At 42.3% G+C, this 19,672-nt stretch overlaps 1 protein-coding gene across 1 annotated transcript; it reads left to right on the top strand.

The window, feature by feature from the left end:
• The first annotated feature begins 4,058 nt into the window (after positions 1-4,058).
• LOC110699757 lies at positions 4,059-6,037 on the top strand. Its single transcript, XM_021877275.1, has 2 exons — positions 4,059-4,247; positions 5,357-6,037. The coding sequence occupies exons 1-2, from the start codon at positions 4,059-4,061 to the stop codon at positions 6,035-6,037; spliced, it is 870 nt and encodes a 289-aa protein (XP_021732967.1).
• The last annotated feature ends 13,635 nt before the right edge of the window (positions 6,038-19,672 follow it).

Genomic DNA, 19,672 nt, shown 5'->3' with positions numbered 1-19,672 from the left:
AGGAATAAACTAGCACTTGGATTTTTAAACAGTGTCGAATCTATATTTTTTTCATAGGTTGGTTCAACCAACATGAAACAAATTATATTAAAATTATTTATAAATTAACAAATTACATAAAATTACATATAAACTTGATAGTCAAGAATATTGATGGGTCATGGAGGGTTTTTGGAGACTATCATGCCCTAAAAAAGGAGATCGTACTCGAAAAATTTCAGATTCAAGTTATTGATGAGAACCTAGATGAGCTACATGAAGCTTCGGATTTCTCAAAGTTAGATTTGGAATCCGGCTACCACCAAATTTGTGTTCGTGCCCAAGACACTCATAAAACGACATTCCGAACACATGAGGGGCATTCTGAGTTTTTTGTGATGCCTTTCGGGTTGACAAATGCTCCGGCAACTTTTCAATCATTAATGAACGGGGTTTTTTTACTTTAGTTATAGAAGTTCGTGCTAGTATTCTTTGACGATATACTCATATATAATAGAGAAGAGAATAAGCATAGAGAGCATATAGGGTTAGTGTTACAAAATTGCAAGGAAATTAATTGTACGCTAATCTCAAGAAGTGCGAGATTAATTGGTAAGAGTGAGATTGCATACTTGGGGCACATAATTTCAAGATAGGGTGTGGCAATGGATGGGAAAAAATTCAAGTAATCTTGGAGTGGGAAATTCTTAATAATTTTAGGGAATTAAGATGATTTTTAGGGCTAACGAGTTACTATCGAAAGTTTGTGGCAGGATTTGCCAAAATAGTCGTGCCATTGACTTCTCAATTTAAGAAGGATAACTTTGGGTGGTCGGAAAAAGCAACCACGACATTCCAGCAGCTCAAACAAGCTATGGTTTCGGCTCCCGTACTAGCAATGCCTAATTTCAAAGAAGGGTTCATACTAGAAGCCGACGCCTCGGGTTATGGGTTAGGCGTCGTTTGGATGCAACATGAATAACCTACTTCAGCAAGACATTGGTGGTGAGATCAAGAGGAAATCGATTTATGAGAAGGAATTGATGGCAATCACGTTGGCGGTCATAAAATGGAAGCATTACTTGCTTGGTCGTCGTAATCAAGACCGATCAACAAAGCTTGGGTTCCTTACACAACAAAGGAAGTTCGAGGTGACTATCAAACATGACTGAGGAAGCTTATGAGGTTCGATTTTTGAGATAAATTACAAGGCGTGAGCTTCGAATAGAGTGGAAGATGCATTGTCGAGGAAGAAAGGGGGATCGATATTGGAAGGGAACTCCACTCACTGCCAGTTGAGTTGGCTGATTTTAATTCAAGGAGTGGATTGGGCCTTGTTAAATGAATAGATAGAAAGAGATCCTTTGCTACAGGAAATTAGGGTGAGCTTCAAGGAAGGGAAATTAGATGGGCCCAAACATTACACTTTAGAAGGAGATACAATTATGTACAATGGGAGATCGTTTTGCCAAAGGGTCCTCAATTTGTCCTACCTCTCCTTAACGAATATCACAGCTCTCCAGTAGGCGGTCATGACGGTGAGACTAAGACCTATCTCAAGGTGGCGGCGGATTGGTTTTGGGTTGGAATGAGGAAGTATGTGAGTAACTTTGTGAGGGAGTGTGACACTTGTCAGCGAAGAAAGGCATCCCCGAGTAAACCATTGGGCCTCTTGCAACCCATGTCGGTGCCGGAAGTAATATGGAAAGATGTGACCATGGATTTTGTAGAGGGATTGCCCTCATCCAAAGGGGTTAATTAATTGTGTTTTGGTCGTGGTGGATCGTTTGTCAAAGTATGGTCATTTTATTGGGTTACGCCACCCTTTCCCCGTCTTGAAGGTGGCGGACCACTTTTGTGAGGGAGGTGGTGAGGTTGCATGGATTTCTGAGTTCCAAAGTGTCGGATCGGGATAAAATATTCATGAGTAAATTCTTGCAGGATATTTTTAAAGTACTAGGGACACAGTTTTTAGGGGGAAAAGGCAGGGGTGGTGTCGAGTGGGGAAAAGGAGGAGGGTAAGGTGTCATGGTGGGGGCAAAGGGAAGGGGTTAGGCTCACCGGCGACATAGGGGGTGGGCGCCGGTACCAACATGGAGGGATGGGTCTGGGTGTAGACAACCTGCTGATTGGGGGAGGTTGGGCTAGTGGGAGGAGGGGTGGTGGGTTTAATTTTTTGAAAAGAAAACTTTTGAATTTTTTTTTAATAATTAATTAACTAATTTTGAAAATAACCAATCCAATGTTGCCACGTGGCATTATGAACTTTAATGACTAACGGAGTTAACCGCCGTTAGTCATTAAGGGCATTTGCTGACATTTTTGTGAAGCTCGTGGATATATGGTGAATTTGAAAATTTCTTTGGATATATGTAATATGGTGAATAAAAAAAATTACTGTAGGATTTATGGTGAAAAACCCATAGAAAATACTATTTTATGATTGAAATGGTGTGGTTGAAAGGTTAAAAAAAATTGAAAAAGCAAAAATGAGTGTAGTTGGGGAGGAAAGAGAATACGAAAAATACTAAAATATAATATCAGAGACCACTAGCGAGTAGAAAAGTAGTTATAATATTATTAATTAAAGGTTTCAAAAATGAAAATGAAAATGAAGCAAGTAATTCAATCTTCCCTCTGTATATTAATACTTGCTCCACTTTCCTTTTGCAGTCGTATTTTATTACTTGCTTAAGTTTTTTTTTATGAAAACTAAAATTGGTAAAAATAATCACAACTTTCACGTATTCGCTTTAAATAATCTCAAATTTGAATTATTTTTAAATAACCCGAATTTTGGGGGTCATTCGTTCAAAGTGATCCCAACCGATCACCCAACCTGTTATAACAAGTTAAGGTGACACGTGTCACCATGTGATTGGTTGAAAAAAAAGAAGAAAAACTTACAAAATTTGAAAAAAAACAAAGGAAAACTTAAAAGCTTTTTTTAAAAAAAACTGCCTAGCCTCCACCCACAAACCACCTTCCCCACCACCACTGCAGCGGCCAGAACCCCCTCCCCCGCGCCGGTAGCTCCCATCCATGGGCCGGTCAAAACCCCCTTCCCCGTGCCGGTAGCTCCTCTTGCCTCCTTGTCAGCTCCCCTTCCCGACGCTCCTTCCCCCAAAACAACCAAACCCACCAACCTAAAAGTCTAAAACCCTTACAATCTCTCAAAATGACCTCCCGCCGCATAAAACCCCCAACTGCCCCTCCCCCCATCATCAGAACCCTAGCGCTAGGGTTACGAGCATTGTTATTAAAATCCCGATTTAAATCTTAGAATCTTACAATTTTACGGTTTACGTATGTCATACGATTCGATTTACGGTTCTACCCGATTTTACATTTTTCTCTAGACTAGCGAAATTCTTACAAGTTTAAAACATGCCTACAAGATTATCTATAAATATATAATGTTAATCATTGGTTGCATAATGGGTAAACAACTCTAATCTATCAATAATTAGGTTTCAAACTCATAGTTTATGATTGGGGGATTTTTACCCCGCCACGTGGACCAATCAAGACCCTCTACGTGTCATCCACGTGGACCAACCAGAGTCCGCCACGTGTCACTCAGTGAAGAGTCCAAAGTGGACCAATCAGGGCAAGGCACGTGGCAGAAAGATATCTAACTAGGAATGGCTGCCTTCAAAGCCCAAACTCCTAGGCAGCCCAATCAGTCCTAGGTTTCCGTAACCTAGGACTGGGCACATACTTCGAGACCCTATAAAAGGGAGATGTTCTCACCTGGGGAACAACATTCACAAACATTCAGTGAGAGCATTAATTGCAGAATTAAACACACTTGAAAGTTTATACTCGGATATTGAGGCTATTTGCTATAGCCGGATGATCATTCCTCCCCTAAGAGGAACCTGATCTTTACATCCCGCACTTTTTACATCTGAACACGTTCTAACTTGATCGTCGGAGGCGAAACTCCCACCCAACCGGAGACTCCGTTGTTTTACAGGTACAAGCGCCTAGAATCCAGTCTGAGAATTGTAACTCTTCAGAAGGACACAGAAAACCCCGAAATATTTGGCGGCGTCTGTGGGGAGACTACTTCTGAGATGGCTTCGCATGAGTCTGTACCACCTCCTAATGAGAAGCGGCCCTCGGCCGAAGTCCAGGTCTACTCAGACCAAGACAGCGGTGACGACTTTGACGTCGACACCTATGTAGCTGCTGATGGTTCACTCAGAACCAGGCACACCCGTCCCTTGGAAATAAAGGAAGGGGCAATGATCAAGCTGGTCCAAGTGATCCAACTGTACAGCCGACTGGATAAAACCAGGCGGCCGAAGGCGCAGCTCTAGTGACCAGAAACGAGCTCATGGAATTTATGACCAGCTTCAAAGGGAAAATTAAAGACTTGATCAACAAGCAAACGACTATCTCCGACAAGGAGTAGTCGGCCAAGAAGCCTTCCCATTCTGGGAGGAACAAGTATATTGTTAGATGATTTAGAGTGTATGAGAGAATTGTGATCATTTGATTTATTTCGGATGATTTAGAGTGTCAGAGTGGAGCGATCGCGCCATTGTTCAGCGCGCCCGCGCAAGGTTGGCGCGGCCCGCGTTAAAAGCGCGTCAAAATCGCGCCAAGTCTCTGGAAAAATGCAAAATTTTAACAGAATTGGGTAGGCGCGTCCGCGCGGCCTGGTGGCGCGCCCGCGCTGCTTTCTTTGTCTGCGGTTTTTGCGGTTATTTTCTCGGCTTTTAATATCTTTCGTTTTATCGAAAGGATATAGAGTTTTTTCAGATTACAGATTTCTTCCCATCATTATTCTCCACATTTTCTCTCAAACTTCTTGCAAACTTTTGTGAGAAAAATTCTTGAAATTTAGCCAACTTTGTGAATTGTTCATCGTATTTCGTTTCTAGTGCTAAGAACAAAATTAGCTGTCAATTGTATCTCAAAGAGGATTTCTGGTTTAACCCAAGCACTATGTGGGGGAAATAAACCTCTTTAGGAAAGTGTATACACGCCTTTGACAATGTATCAAGGTTTGAGACTCACGTGGTCATCGGTATTCTCATGTTCATGCTTTGTGTTGTCGGCTTGGAGGAAAGGCAAGTTTAATTTCTTCACACTAGTGTAGTCTTTAGAAATTTCTTTAATTTCTTAGTTCTTTATAAACCTTGATTAAAATACATTGTGTTGTATTTGATATTTACAATTTATATTGTAATCATATAATCTAGGTTTTGTTCCCACACAAATTTTAAGTGTTTTTCTTATTGAATTCACTGAAAACCTAACAATCTAAAGAGGTTTAATTAGAATTGAAATCAAGTATGTCTAGTGGGAAGGAATTAACTACGAACTTTGTCAAATTTAAAAAGTTTGATGGTGTTGAATTTCGAAGGTGGAAGAAGAATATGTATTTTCTTCTTACATCTTTGAATGTTGCATATGTTATAAGTACTCCAAGGCGGGTGAACATGAGAATGAAACCTTGGAGAACGCTCGGGAAAGATCGAAGTGGGACAACGACGATTTCATATGTCGTGGTCACATTTTGAATGGGATGGAGGATGATCTTTTTGACGTCTACCAAAATGTAGAATCGGCCAAGGAGCTTTGGGAGTCCTTGGAGAGCAAGTACATGGCGGAAGACGCTTCAAGTAAGAAATTTTTAGTTAGCAATTTTAATAACTTTAAATTTGTTGATGGTCGGTCCATAATGGATCAATTTCATGAATTGCGACGTATCTATGGTAGCTTGGAACAACATGGAATAGCCATGAATGACTTGTTTGTTGTTTCTAGCATTATAGACAAGTTACTTCCTAGTTGGAAGAATGTTAAGCATGATTTGAAACATAAGAAGGAGGACATGACATTGTCCAGTTTGGCCACCCATCTTCAAATTGAAGAAGGGATTTGTGCCATGGAAGGTGCAAAGGATGGAAATCCTAGCACATCTACCGTTAACATGGTAGATGAAGGAAAAGCTAGTGCATCTACTAGTGGAAAGAGAAAGAATGATAATTCTTTCAAGAATAAGTCCAAAAAGAAAATGACAGGTAAAAAGTTTACTTGTTAGGAATGCGGTAAAGTTGGTCACCGCAAGAAGGACTGTTTTTCTTTTAAGAAAAGAATGGAGAAAGCCAAGGAGGGCCGTGCTACCGAAAGAAAGGACCCACCCACCAAAGGTAATCCGTTTCATGAGGTTGAATTTAATTCTGGTTTGGATTTAAATGCAACGGATCCTAACATTTTTATGGTGCAAGATGATGACTCATGGTGAATTGATTCGGGGGCTTCGAGGCACGTGTGCTAGAGTAAACATTGGTTCAAAACCTTTCAAAAGGTTGTTAATGGAGAAGACCTCTTCATGGGGAACAACTCTACCATCAAGGTTCTTGGAAGAGGACAAGTTGAGCTTGTGTTTAGTTCGGGGACTACAATTATTCTTAGGAATGTTTTGTATGCTCCGGAAATTAGTAGGAATCTTGTATCTGGGTCTACCCTGAATAGTCTTGGCTATAAACTTGTATTTGAAGCTAATAGATGCATTTTTACTAGGGGTGTAACGTTTATTGGTCATTGTTATTTGGATAATGGTTTGTTTAAACTCTCTTTGAGAGACAAGTATGTATTTGATGATGATATTTGTTTGAATGTTGATGTCAATGATAATCATGTTGATTTTAGTATGTTTGACTTATGTCATTCTAGATTAGGACATGTGAATTATAATAAAATGCTTTTCATGTCAAAACAAGAATTGATACATTCTTGTGATATTTCTCCTAATAAATGTTCTACTTGCATATTGAACAAGATCACTAGAACTCCTTCTAAGAGAGTTGAGAGAAGTTCTAATATTTTAGAACTGATCCATAGTGACTTGTGTGATTTTCATAGTACTCCTTCTTTGGGGAACAAAAGATACATGATTACATTTATAGATGATTATTCTAGGTTTTGTTATGTGTATCTGTTGCATTCCAAAGATAAAGCTTTAACAAAGTTTAATATTTATAAAAGGGAAGTAGAACTGCAAGTAGAATCATTGATTAAGAGAATAAGAACTGATAAGGGAGGAGAATATTATGATCCAGATTATTTCTAATCTTTGGGTATAATTCATGAGACTACAGCGGGTTATGCACCACAATAAAATGGTGTAGCTAAAAGGAAAAACAGAACTCTTGAAGGAATGGATAATTCCATGTTATCTTACTCTGGTTTGAGTGAAGGGTTTTGGGGTGAAGCAATGTTGACAGCTGGTCACATTCTTAACCGGGTTCCCACTAAGGGAAAACAATCTACTCCTTATGAACTATGGTACAAAAGAAAGCCAAACTTGAAGTATCTCAAGGTTTGGGGTTGTAGGGCAATCGTAAGAGTGCCTGGCAACAAGAAAAGAAAGCTCGGTGAAAGGGGCTTGGATTGCATATTTATAGGTTATGCTAAGCATAGCAAAACCTATAGGTTCTATATAATAGAACAAAATGACTATATATCAATTCATTCGGTTATTGAGTCAAGAGATGCAATTTTTGATGAAAATCGGTTTTCATCAATGAGTAGCCCAAAAGATCTACAAATTAGTGCCAATGATAGGGAGATAGTAGAGTTGGATGATCAACTTGAACCTCATGAAGATACGTTCGATGATGAGAATGTTGAAACTCCTCAAGTTAGGAGAAGTACTAGGGAAAGAAGACCTAGGAACCCTCTTAATGACTTTATAATTTATTTAGTTGAAGGTTCTAGGATATCCTTAGTAATACTACTCCATATTGTTTTAATGTGGATAGTGACCCAAAGACTTATAGCGAGGCAATATCTAGTCAAGATAGTGCATTTTGGAAGGAAGCTATAAATGATGAGATGGACTCTATCATGGGAAATAATACTTGGGTCTTAGAGGATTTACCTCCCGGTTGCAAACCTCTGGGTTGCAAGTGGATTTTCATTAGAATAAGGAGACCGGATGGCTCCATAGTGAAATTTAAAGCCAGATTGGTTATCCAAGGCTTTAGGCAATAGCATGGTGTTGATTATTTCGATACCTATTTACCGGTTGCAAGAATTACCTCCATAAGGTTATTGATTGCAATGGCTTCGGTATATAATCTAGTGATTCATCAAATGTATGTCAAAACGGCATTCTTTTATGGAGATCTAGAGGAATAAGTGTATATGAAACAACCCGAAGGGTTTGTTTTGGAAGGACAGGAAGATAAGGTATGCAAATTGGTTAAGTCATTGTATGGACTTAAACAAGCACCAAAACAGTGGCATCGGAAATTTGATGACACGATTTTGTCCTTTGGATTCAAAGTGAATCAAAGCTGATAAGTGTATGTATAGAAAATTTGATGACAAAGGTCATGGTGTCATCATTTGTCTATATGTTGATGATATGCTTATCTTTGGTACAAGTCTACAACAAGTAGAATTGACCAAGGAATTCTTATCCTCATCTTTTCAGATGAAGGATTTGGGGGAGGCGGATGTCATTTTGGGCATCAAGATTATTAGGGACAATGGAAGACTTATTCTAAGTCAATCTCATTATATTGAGAAGATGATCAAACGGTTTAATATGTTTGATAAGTGTCCTGTGAACACCCCCATGGAATCTAATGTTAAATTGGTTAAGAATTCAGGGAAAACGGTTTCCCAATTGGAATATTCAAGGATAATAGGATCTTTGATGTATGCCATGACTAGTACAAGTCCGGATATTGCATTGGCTGTAGGGAAACTTAGTAGATTTACTAGTAACCCGGGTGTACATCATTGGTTTGCGATTCAGAGGGTCTTGAGGTACCTTAAGGGTACGTTAGACTATGGTCTGATTTATAGTGGATTTCCTTCGATTTTAGAAGGGTTTTCTAATGCTAGTTGGATCACTTACAAAGAGGATGACTCTTCTGTTAGTGGTTGGGTATTCATGTTTGGGGGAGGTGTCATTTCATGGTCTTCCAAGAAACAAACTTGCATTGCGGATTGCACTATGGCAGCGGAGTTTATAGCTCTTGCTTCAGCTAGTAAGGAAGCTGAGTGGTTGAGGAATCTCATGATAGAATTGCCTTTATTGCCAAAGCCAATGCCACCGGTGGCAATCCATTGTGATTCGAATTCGGCGTTGATAAAGGCTTATAATCAAGTGTACAATGGTAAGTCTCGGCATATTTCATTAAGGCATGTCCTAGTGAAAGAGCTTATCAATGATGGGGTCATAAGTCTTGATTATGTTCCAACAAAATTAAATTTGGCGGATTATTTTACTAAAGCAATGCCAAGGCATTCCATCATATTTGCTATGAATGGAATGGGTTTATGTCCAAAAACACGAATTTGTGAAACCCAATCTAACACTTGAAGAAACATCAAGTCTTAGATTCAATGTGGTTGAATTACATTTTTGTTGTTTGTTAGCAATGTTTGATGACCCACATTGCTATGGTACTTGTGATGTGAAAGGTAGCGTCTAATTTAAAGTTCTCAAAGATTTAGAGTTGAGAAGCTCTAAATGAAGGTGTCTTATCACAAGGGCACTATTACGTATATCAGAACCTACCTATATAAGTTCAAAGTTTAGTTGCTTCAAAAAGTCTAGATGGACATATAGACTTTGATGAACTTATGAAAGATACGGACACATGGCTGTTTAAAAGTGTCAAGTGATGATTAATTCGATTTGTCTTGTGTGTACTTCACCTTCGAATGGTTGGATATATCCGTGTGATTCAATCCATATGGAAATCATAGGATATGATCATCGTTAAGTGTGTTGTACTAGGTGTTAATTCAATCCGAAGGGACATTAACATTGATGCATGAGATGTGGCTATGTGAATTGAAGTGGAGAATGTTTTAAAAGGTATACACTCTAAATGGGGGAGGATTGTTAGATGATTTAGAGTGTATGAGAGAATTGTGATCATTTGATTTATTTCGGATGATTTAGAGTGTCAGAGTAGAGCGCTCGTGCCATTGTTCAGCGCGCCCGCGCAAGGTTGGCGCGGCCCACGATAAAATCACGTCAAAATCGCGCCAAGTCTCCGGAAAGATGCAAAATTTTGGAAGAAATGGATAGGCGTGCCCTCACCTCTTTGATTCGCGCCCGCGCTGCTTCCTTTGTCTGCGGTTTTTGTGGTTATTTTCTTAGCTTTTAATATCTTTCGTTTTATCGAAAGGATATAGAGTTTTTTCAGATTACGAATTTCTTCCCATCATTATTCTCCACATTTTCTCTCAAACTTCTTGCAAACTTTTGTGAGAAAAATTCTTGAAATTTAGCCAACTTTGTGAATTGTTCATCGTATTTCGTTTCTAGTGCAAAGAACCAAATTGGCTGTCAATTGTATCTCAAAGAGGATTTTCGGTTTAACCCAAGCACCGTGTGGGGGAAATAAACCTCTTTAGGAAAGTGTATACACGCCTTTGACAGTGTATCAAGGTTTGAGACTCACATGGTCATCGGTATTCTCATGTTCATGCTTTGTGTTGTCGGCTTGGAGGAAAGACAAGTTTAATTTCTTCACACTAGTGTAGTCTTTAGAAATTTCTTTAATTTCTTAGTTCTTTATAATACTTGATTGAAATACATTGTGTTGTATTTGATATTTACAATTTATATTGTAATCATATAATCTAGGTTTTGTTCCCACACAAATTTTAAGTGTTTTTCTTATTGAATTCACTGAAAACCTAACATCTATCAAGGACCGAGAACCCACTCCGCATCCTAAATCAAAGGAAGGGAAGCGGCCCTTGATCGATCTTACAAAGATCCGATTCCCTGAGACAGGGACGAGGAAGGTCATTCGGCAAGTCCAGTCGGATGGCACAAAGAAGACTTATTCTGATGCTCGGATGTTAATCTAGCAAAAGAAGAGCCAACAGCTGTCTGAGTCGGCTTCAACATCGAGTTGTCCAGACAGCTTTCAGAATACCTCAATAAGGTATTCACAATCAAACCGAGAGGGTCAGTCAGGCCTGTCCGTCCACTCTGGCCCTTAGATAATCCATTCGGCTCCGTATGTGCCTCAGCAGCCATACATGTCGTATGGACAACCTTACATGCAACCGACACTCTTTGGGGTGCAGGCGGCACAAAACGTCCAACCTTTGGACTGACAGCTTTTTCTGCTAAATCTTGGGGAACAACCTTCAGCGTTCTCCAAGGAGATAACCGAGGCGGCACAGCCGGCCAAGGTTAAATTGTTATGGTAGGTACTTATGATGGTACCACCAATCCAGCAGATCACCTCATAGCCTACACCAACCTCATGTATTTACAAGGTTTGGATGATGTTGTTTGGTGTCGATGCTTCCCGGCCACATTGAAGGGCGTTGCCCAACGATGGTTCGGCAACTTGCCAGCCAGATGCATCAACAATTTGAAGACGCTCGTGTACTTGTTTGCGTCCAACTTCTCTATGAACATCCCTGCTAAAATAACAAGTCTTGACTTGGGTGCCATTCAATAGGGAGATAGAGAAGGGCTTCAGTCATATATCAGGCGGTTCAATCTGATGAGAATTCAGATTCAAGGGCTGTCTGATGAAGTGGCCTATACAGACTTTTTCAAAGGTCTGAAAGACGGGTCGGCCTTTAAGTTCGACCTCGTCAGAAAGAGGGTTGCTACCTTTCAAGAGGCACTGATGGAGGCGGACGCCTATATACAGGCGACCGAACTCTGCAGCATCAGTAAGCAGTCGGACTTAAAGCGGTCTGACAAAAAAGAGAGTCGGTCACCACAGCCGGCTAGGAAAGAAGAGAATAAAAAGAGAAAAGAAGTTTGAGCGGCCGACAGCTCTGAGCAGCCGTCCTAGAAGAAAAAGAAAGAATCTAAACCATACAACCCCAAGTATGAGTTTAACAAAGATTGTTACTCCATCCTCATGGAGATCTAAGACCGGGTGACCATTGAGAAGTCGGCTGCTATGAAAGGTTCCGCCAAAAACCGGAACAAAAATAAATATTGTCATTTCCATGAGGACATTGGCCATGACACCAACGACTGATATAGTCTCAAGCGGTCGTTGGACCGTCTGGCTGAAAAAAGGGGTGCTTAAGTCTTATATTCTGAGGTCCAAGGTTACTCTACAAACTAACCATGGGCAGTCATCCAAAAAGAAGCCTCAATCTGCTAATAGTTCGGACACTGATGAAGAACCAATCTATACAATAGCAGGCGGCTTTGCTGGAGGCGTCCCAACCATCCGGGTACCAAGGACTACATCAGGCGGCTGGATGTCAGCTTAGTTGATGAGGGGCAGGCATCGAAGGACACTTTCCCTAAAGTTATCATCACTAAGAAAGATAGGGGCAAGGTTAGGAGGCCGCATTTTGACCCCATTGTCATCGAGTGCAAAGTGGCCAACCAAAAGGTAGGCCGAATCCTCATATACACTGGCAGTTCCTCTAATCTCATTAGCCACAAGTGCTTGGCAAAGCTCAAGTACAAGCCTAAAAGCATGCACAAGGTATCTCACCCCTTAGTTGATTTTGGAGGTGGAGTTGTGCATCCGGTAGGCCGGATAGATTTACCCATCCAACTAGGGGAAAAGGGAGAAGGACTCCACATGGTTGTCCGTTTCTTGGTCGTTGAGTGCTGAAGGCCTATAACTTGATATTGGGTCGTCCTACTCTAAATGAATCCAAGGTTGTTATAATTCCTTCCTTTATGCTCCTTAAATTTGAGAAAGATGACGGATTTGTCGGCTCCCTGAATGGGGACCAGAAGACGGCTAGAGAATGTTATCTCTCTAATGTAAAGCCCACTATGGCCGCATCCGACCAGGGTGACAAACCAGTAGACCTAGATAAGGTCAAAGAAGCTGCGCCTGCTCCCACAACAGGGGCCAAAAAGAGAAAGGTCGACCAGTTGGTGGCCATTAAAAATGAAAAACAATAGCAATCACTGATCGGGGAATGGTCGGATGAGCTCCGTCCCCAGCCGGATGGTTAACACATTGATATTGCTCTGGACGACACACAGAGCGAACTGTTAAGGTTGGGACGGCTACTTTGGCAAGCTTGGGTGCAGACTTGCACAATCTGTTAAAAGAATTCAAAGAGATGCCAGACATAAGTCCGGATCTTGCTGTTCATAAACTTGCTGTGGATCCTAAAAAGAAGCCGGTTAAGCAAAAGAAAAGGAACCATGGTGAAGAAAGAAGTCAGGCGGCAACCGCCGAGGTAAAAAAGCTGCTGGATGCTTGGTTCATTTGGCAAAGTTACTTCCCAGATTGGGTTGCCAATGTTGTGTTTGTCAAGAAGCCGAATGGTACCTGGCGCATGTGGGTTGACTACACAGATTCTAACAAGGCATGTCCCAAGGACAGTTATCCTCTACCAAAGATTGACAGTTTGGTTGATTCTACAGCCGGTCATGCCTTGATGAGTTTCATGAACGCCTATTCAGGTTGCCATCAGATACCTTTGTGGAAAAGATCAAGAGAAGACGACATTCGTCACTGATCAGAGGTTATTTTGCTATACTGTGATGCCGTTTGGTTTAAAAATGCGCTGCTACTTTCTAGACATGCAGAAAAATATAGGGGGATAGAGGCCAACCCAGAAAAAATACAGGCGGTCATAGACATGCAGTCGCCCCGCACTGTAAAAGAAGTTCAAAAGCTGACAGGTTATCTGGCGGCATTGGGGAGATTTCTCAGTCGGTTAGGCGACAAGTGCCTCTATTTCTTCCAAGCCATAAAAAAGAAGACTATGTTTGAATGGAGGGCGGATGATGAGGCGGCCTTTTAGAGATTGAAGGAACACTTGCACTCTTTGCCAAGGCTTGTTAGCCCTTTGCCAAAGGAAGTGTTGTACATGTACCTAGCCGTCTCAGACCATAAGCTTAGTGCTGTTCTCCTTGCTGAAAGAGGCGGCACCTAGCTCCCGGTCTACTTCATCAGTCATGTTCTACGAAATGCAGAACTACGGTACCCCATGGTTGAAAAGTTTGGACTTGCTCTCTTCATGGCAGTCAAAAGGTTAAAACCTTACTTCTTGGCGCATCCGGTTGTGGTCTACACAAACTAACCTATCAAGCGGCTTATGACAACCATGGAATCATCTGGCCGAATGATCAAATGGGCGATTGAAATTCAAAGCCTAGAAATCTCCTTCGAACCAAGGAAGGCAGTGAAGGGACAGGCGTTTGCCAACTTCATTGTCGAAATGATAAGGTCGGTTGATCCTGAAAACCTTAATCAGGTTTGGAAGGTATATGTGGACGGGAGCTCTACCATGAACGGTTGTGGTGCAGGCGTCATATGTTAATCTCCTGAAGGGGATAAGTATGACTATGCATTAGGATTCAAGTTCCAAGCCTCAAATAATGAGGCAGAATATGAAGCCCTACTAGCCGGCATCCGCATGTGCATGGCGGCAAGGGCAAGAAAACTTAACGCCTGCTCTGATTCACAATTGATTGTTAGTCAATACCATGAAGACTATGAGGCCACCCATCTGGCCATGGTCAAATATTTGCAGGCGGTCAAGGAAGAAGCTAAGAAACTTAATGAATTTCATCTAAGTCAGGTGCCCATGTTAGAGAACAATCAAGCGGGTGCTCTCTCTAAGCTGGCATCATCCGCCTCTTATGATGCACCTAGGTTAGTCTTTTGAGAAGTTATGGAAAAAAGAAGTATTGAAGAAGATTCCATTGGAGTACTGGACCGAAGCTCAACCTGGATGGATGTCATTCGGGCTTACTTAACAGATGACACCTTGCCGGATACTTATCCAGAGATGGTCACAATGAAAAAGCATGCAGCCAATTTTGAAATTCATAATGGAAAACTTTTCAAGAAGGGCTACTTTCAACCTTTGTTGAAATGTGTCACCCCAGAAAGGGGACGAGAGGTTCTAGAAGACTTGCATTCAAGCTTTTGCGCCTCCCACATAGGTGGTAGGACCCTTGCAAAGAGATCCAGGCGGCAAGGTTACTTCTGGCCTACCTTAGAAGCAGACGCCATGGAAATGGTGAAAAAATGCAACAAGTGTCAAAGGTTTGGCAAACTCATACACCGTCTGGCCACTGATCTAACGGCCATCCATAGCCCAATACCATTTTCCAAATGGGGCATGGACATACTGGGACCATATACGCCTGCTACAGGCGGACGGAGGTATATTCTAGTTGCTGTTGACTACTTCACTAAATGGGTAGAAGCAGAGGATGTCAAAGGCATTAAGACAAAGGATGTCATCTCCTTCGTCTAGAGAAATTTTATCACCCGGTTTGGGGTACTCATGTCTATGGTCTTTGACAATGGTCCTTAGTTTGAAACGCCTACCCTCCATAATTAGTTGGGAGACCAAGGGATCACTCATTGTTTCGCATCAGTCGTCCTTCCTCAAGAAAACGGTCAGGTTGAAGCCTTTAACAAATTAATCTCAGATGGCATTAAAAAGAAAGTCGAAAGCGCTGGCGGCCTGTGGGCGGATGAATTGTCGCATGTTCTATGGGCCATCAGGACGACTGAAAAAGGGGCGACTGGAGAAACCCCATTTCTCATGGTTTATGGTGCGGAAGTTATCTTGCCTATTTAGCACTATAAGCCGACTCTTCGAGTCATGTTATATGACGAGGAGGCAAATTGGGAGGCCATGTGGCTAGCATTGGACTCACTCCCGGAACGTAGGGGCAATGCTGTCTTGCGCCATGAGATCTACCGTGTAAGAATGACGAGAGCCTACAACAAAAGAGTACACAAGCGGCCCTTGAAAGTAGGGGACTTTGTGTTACGAAAAATAGAGGCAACTAGTAGGGCCAATGAGCAGGGAAAGCTGACTCCCAATTGGGAAGGCCCCTACCGGATCTATGAAGAAATAAGAGGCGGCACCTACCGCCTGGAAACACCAGACGGCAGGCAACTAGCCAGAACTTAGAATGTAGACAACTTAAAAAAGTACTACTTCTAAGACTTGTAATTTTTTGTACTTTAAAGTATCAATGAAAAGTTGCATTTTTTTATCTTTATGTACCGTCTGCACAATATGTAGGCGGCCTTATTAATATGTTTAAAGTCTTCTCCAACATGAGTAGATGTAAGCTAAGTCTAAAAACTTAGCAGCTATGCGTTATTCCTTTTAACAACCTGTTGAAGCCAATGGCCAGATAATATAAAATATACGTCTGTTCCAAAATGAGTAGGCGTCCGGTGACATCCATCCGGGTGAATTCGTCGCAGAGAGCATCTCCAATTTGGGTGGAACATTGCTCTATCAACTTAAAAACGAACGACCCTACCGACTGTCAAGTTCACAGCCGTTTGAGTTGATCAAATTAGACTAGGATAAAAAGACTACCGACTGTTCTAAAAACAAGCGGCAATCTGTAATATCTGGGTCGGATACCGACTGCTGTTGCTTAGAGGCAACACAGTCAGCTAAATTTGAGGATATAAGCTAAGGTCCAAAACTTAGCATCTAAACATGCGAATCAACATGCGGTCGTTGGCCGTCTGCTTCTTCTGTACACTCAAAATCAAGTGACAAAGACTGATTAACCCAAAGGGCTAACTCACAGTCGGTTGGTCTGAGTAACCTAAAAAGGAACCTAAATGGTACGAACAAAACCACTTGTCTTATTGTCACCAGTCAGTATTCGGCCACTATTCCTACTTAGGTTAACAAAACCAAGAATATTAAAAGCTACCGCCTGTAATATAACAAGCAGTCGCTATGTTGGTTAGATATACCATTTGACTTCTGCTATTGACCAGGAACAATACAAACGGCCAATTTAGAATCAACAAAATAATCTAAGTATAAGAACTTAGCAGCTAAGCGTGTTCGTCTTAGAACTACAATGAGGCCGATGGCCTGATAATACATACCCGCCTCTACAATGGCCGACCGTCCGCCTGGTTTTGGGGCAATCACCATAGTGATTGATTGACTTGGAAATCAGTCATAATACCTAAAATATCAAAAATTTCCATGTCAATCAATTTACCTTTGAAAACCAGGCGCACAGCCGCCCAGGGGCAAAAACAGTCGGTATAATGAAAAAAGCATTCATACAAAAAGCAAGTTATACTTAGCAAAAATTTATGGAATGCAAAAATTCAAAGCAAGTATGAATTGGTGAAACTGGCCAAATGGTCGGATGATTCATAATATAGTCGGCCTTATGACTGACAAAAAGAGTTAACCGGTACAACCGGCAGGAATTGTTAAACTCGACCCCTTGGCCGGTAAAGATACATCGAAACATACGGCACGCAGGTCGAAGAAGTAAATACATGGCCATCCGGCCGTAGAAAAAACTACCCAAGGCTTAAACTTCTGGAGGAGGCATTTTAGTATTAGCAGCCGCATCCTTCTCTTCCCCAGTCGGCTCCTGTTCCTTTTTAGCATCCTCCTCCTCCTCCTGACCGGGTCCCTCGGCCGAATCAGACTCCTCCTCCTCCTCTTCTTCCTCTTCCTCTTGAACTTGATTCAAGAGTTTATCATTGTACTCTTAAGAGGAGGTGGCGAATTGATGCTTCCAGCCGTCATAGCCAGCATCCGAGAAAAGAGCCTCCCAAGTCATCTTCATGATGGCGTCGCAGTCGTTCATCATCTGTTTGACTAGGGCCTCTTTCTCCTCCTCAGCCCTTGAGGTATACTTCTTAGCGAGTTAGACCTCCTGGATTTGCAACTTGGCCTTGAGTTTGTCCACCCGGGTGCGGAGGCCGGCTGCTTCCTGGTCCGCCTCATTGAAGGGCTCAAGCTTAGCCTTGAGGTCCCTGACTTGCTGCTCCAGCTCAGAGACCCGCCTTTTCGCAGCGTCCAAATCAGCCTTGACTTGCAGGTTGGCGGTCGCCTGTGAATACAGTATGTCAGTCGTCAATATTTCATTTTGAGCAATCTGAAACATGGCCGTATCTAGTGAAGAGGCGGCCCGAGCATTCACAGCTTTTACCTCTTTGGTCTTCTCATTGATGGGCCTGCGAAGACCGTGCACTCGCAGCATAGACTGCATTTGGCAAAAGAGAGCATCAGTAACAGGCGGCTCTAAGAGTTGTGTAAAGAAAAAAGAAGTAAAAAATTACAAGTCAAAAATACCTCAGCAAGAAAAGCGAGGATGGCATCAAGGTTAAGGGTGCCGACTCCTCCAACCGACTCCCTGTCCTCATGGGAGATGGCTCTCAGCATGGTCTTGTCCAGCTGTTGAAGATCCGACCTCTGAGGGGCATCTGCACAATCAACACTTTGTGAATGCTTGGTGTAAATTTGGCCAATAGATCGGCTGCTTTCAGAAGTACTGGTCGACTGCTAATTAAATTTTACCCTACAAGGGTAAGGCAAAGGACTAAAGCTTGAAATACCTTCGGCCACCTCCTTCTCCTTTTGGGGCCGGCTAGCCTCAGGGGCAGCTAGGGACTTAGGAGGATGGGTCATTCCAAGTCTCTGGGTCGCCACATGTTTCCTGGACCTTCCAGGAGTCATCACATCGGCGGTCGTCTGCTTCTGAAGCTTTGGGTTTCGCTGTGAAGATAGAGAAGGTTTGACTTAATCTCCCTACGCATAAACTAACATGAGTAAGAAGCAGGCGGGAAAAGTATATCAAGACTTAGTCAAATTAAAGAAAGGCTCACCTTAGGCGTTTGAGTAGCAGGCGTCTCCTCGCCCTTCCGCTTGCCCCAAAGGTAGCGGTAGTAGGCGGCTGGCTTCCTGGTGGCCGAGAGTTTTTCCATTGTTTTTTCTGCACAAGAAATTTTAAATGGTTAAGTAAGATATATAAAACAATCAAAGTCTTACTAAAGAACTAAAGCATTCGGCCAACTACCTCTCGACCTCTCAACGCTAAGACCGCAGGCGACCAAATAGTTCCCTTCAAATAGCCAATTATAATGAGGAATATAACTTTGAGGTATGACCTCTCTCACTCCGGTTTCCTCATTAGGCTGGATGGTCACCTTGAAGAGGCCTTTGTCCAAGATCTCCTCCTTGGCTTTTCTTGGAACAGGCAGTAATTCAGATCCGCCTAATAGCAGAGGTGGGTTCCGATTCCACCTGTTGTATTTTTTGTTCTTCACTTTGTCAGGGCAGGATACAATGTAGAACTTGTTTCTCCAGTCCTTCCATTTGTTTTCCTTCCCAATGGTCATCATGTAGCCCTTGTGGCTTGAAAAAGTGTACCAGTCGGACCCGCTTGTTTTTGGGGTTCGGCTGAGGTAATGCATGTGGGCGAATGCCTCAAAGCTGGGATCTACTTCCAGCATTTCGCAGGCGGCAACATAGCCCAGGATATTAAACCAAGAATTTGGGGCAAGTTTCCAGACACCCAGTTGGTATCCATCTAAGATTAGTTCCACGGCCGGATGGAGGGAAAATCTAAGGCCAGCCTGAATGGCCGCTTCATAACAGCCAAAGCGTCCCCGTAGCTGGACACCTTTGTCCAGACCACGGTGTCCTCGGCATCCGGCACAACTAAGATAATGCCATGTCCTATGACATGTTCAGCTCTAAAAGTCCTTATTTTATCAGCCATTGCTTTTCGCCTGCCCGTGGGAACGTGATGATAATAAGCGGCAAAATCCACTCGGCGGGTAGCAGACGGCTCGGCCCAATTCTCCCCCTTTTCCACAGAAAGGGACTCTCTCGCTGTCCGAAATACTAGGCTCAGACTCGCTGTCCGAGCTGTCGGACCTAGCGTCCGCCTGAGGGGCCTGGCCAACAGAGCTCGAGATTTCTCTTTGTGACTCAT

The sequence above is a fragment of the Chenopodium quinoa genome, unplaced genomic scaffold (genome assembly GCF_001683475.1).
Source record: "Chenopodium quinoa cultivar QQ74 unplaced genomic scaffold, ASM168347v1, whole genome shotgun sequence".
Taxonomy (NCBI): domain Eukaryota; kingdom Viridiplantae; phylum Streptophyta; class Magnoliopsida; order Caryophyllales; family Amaranthaceae; genus Chenopodium; species Chenopodium quinoa.
Note: the sequence above shows the minus strand (reverse complement) of the source record. Positions and strands in the feature narration are given on the sequence as shown.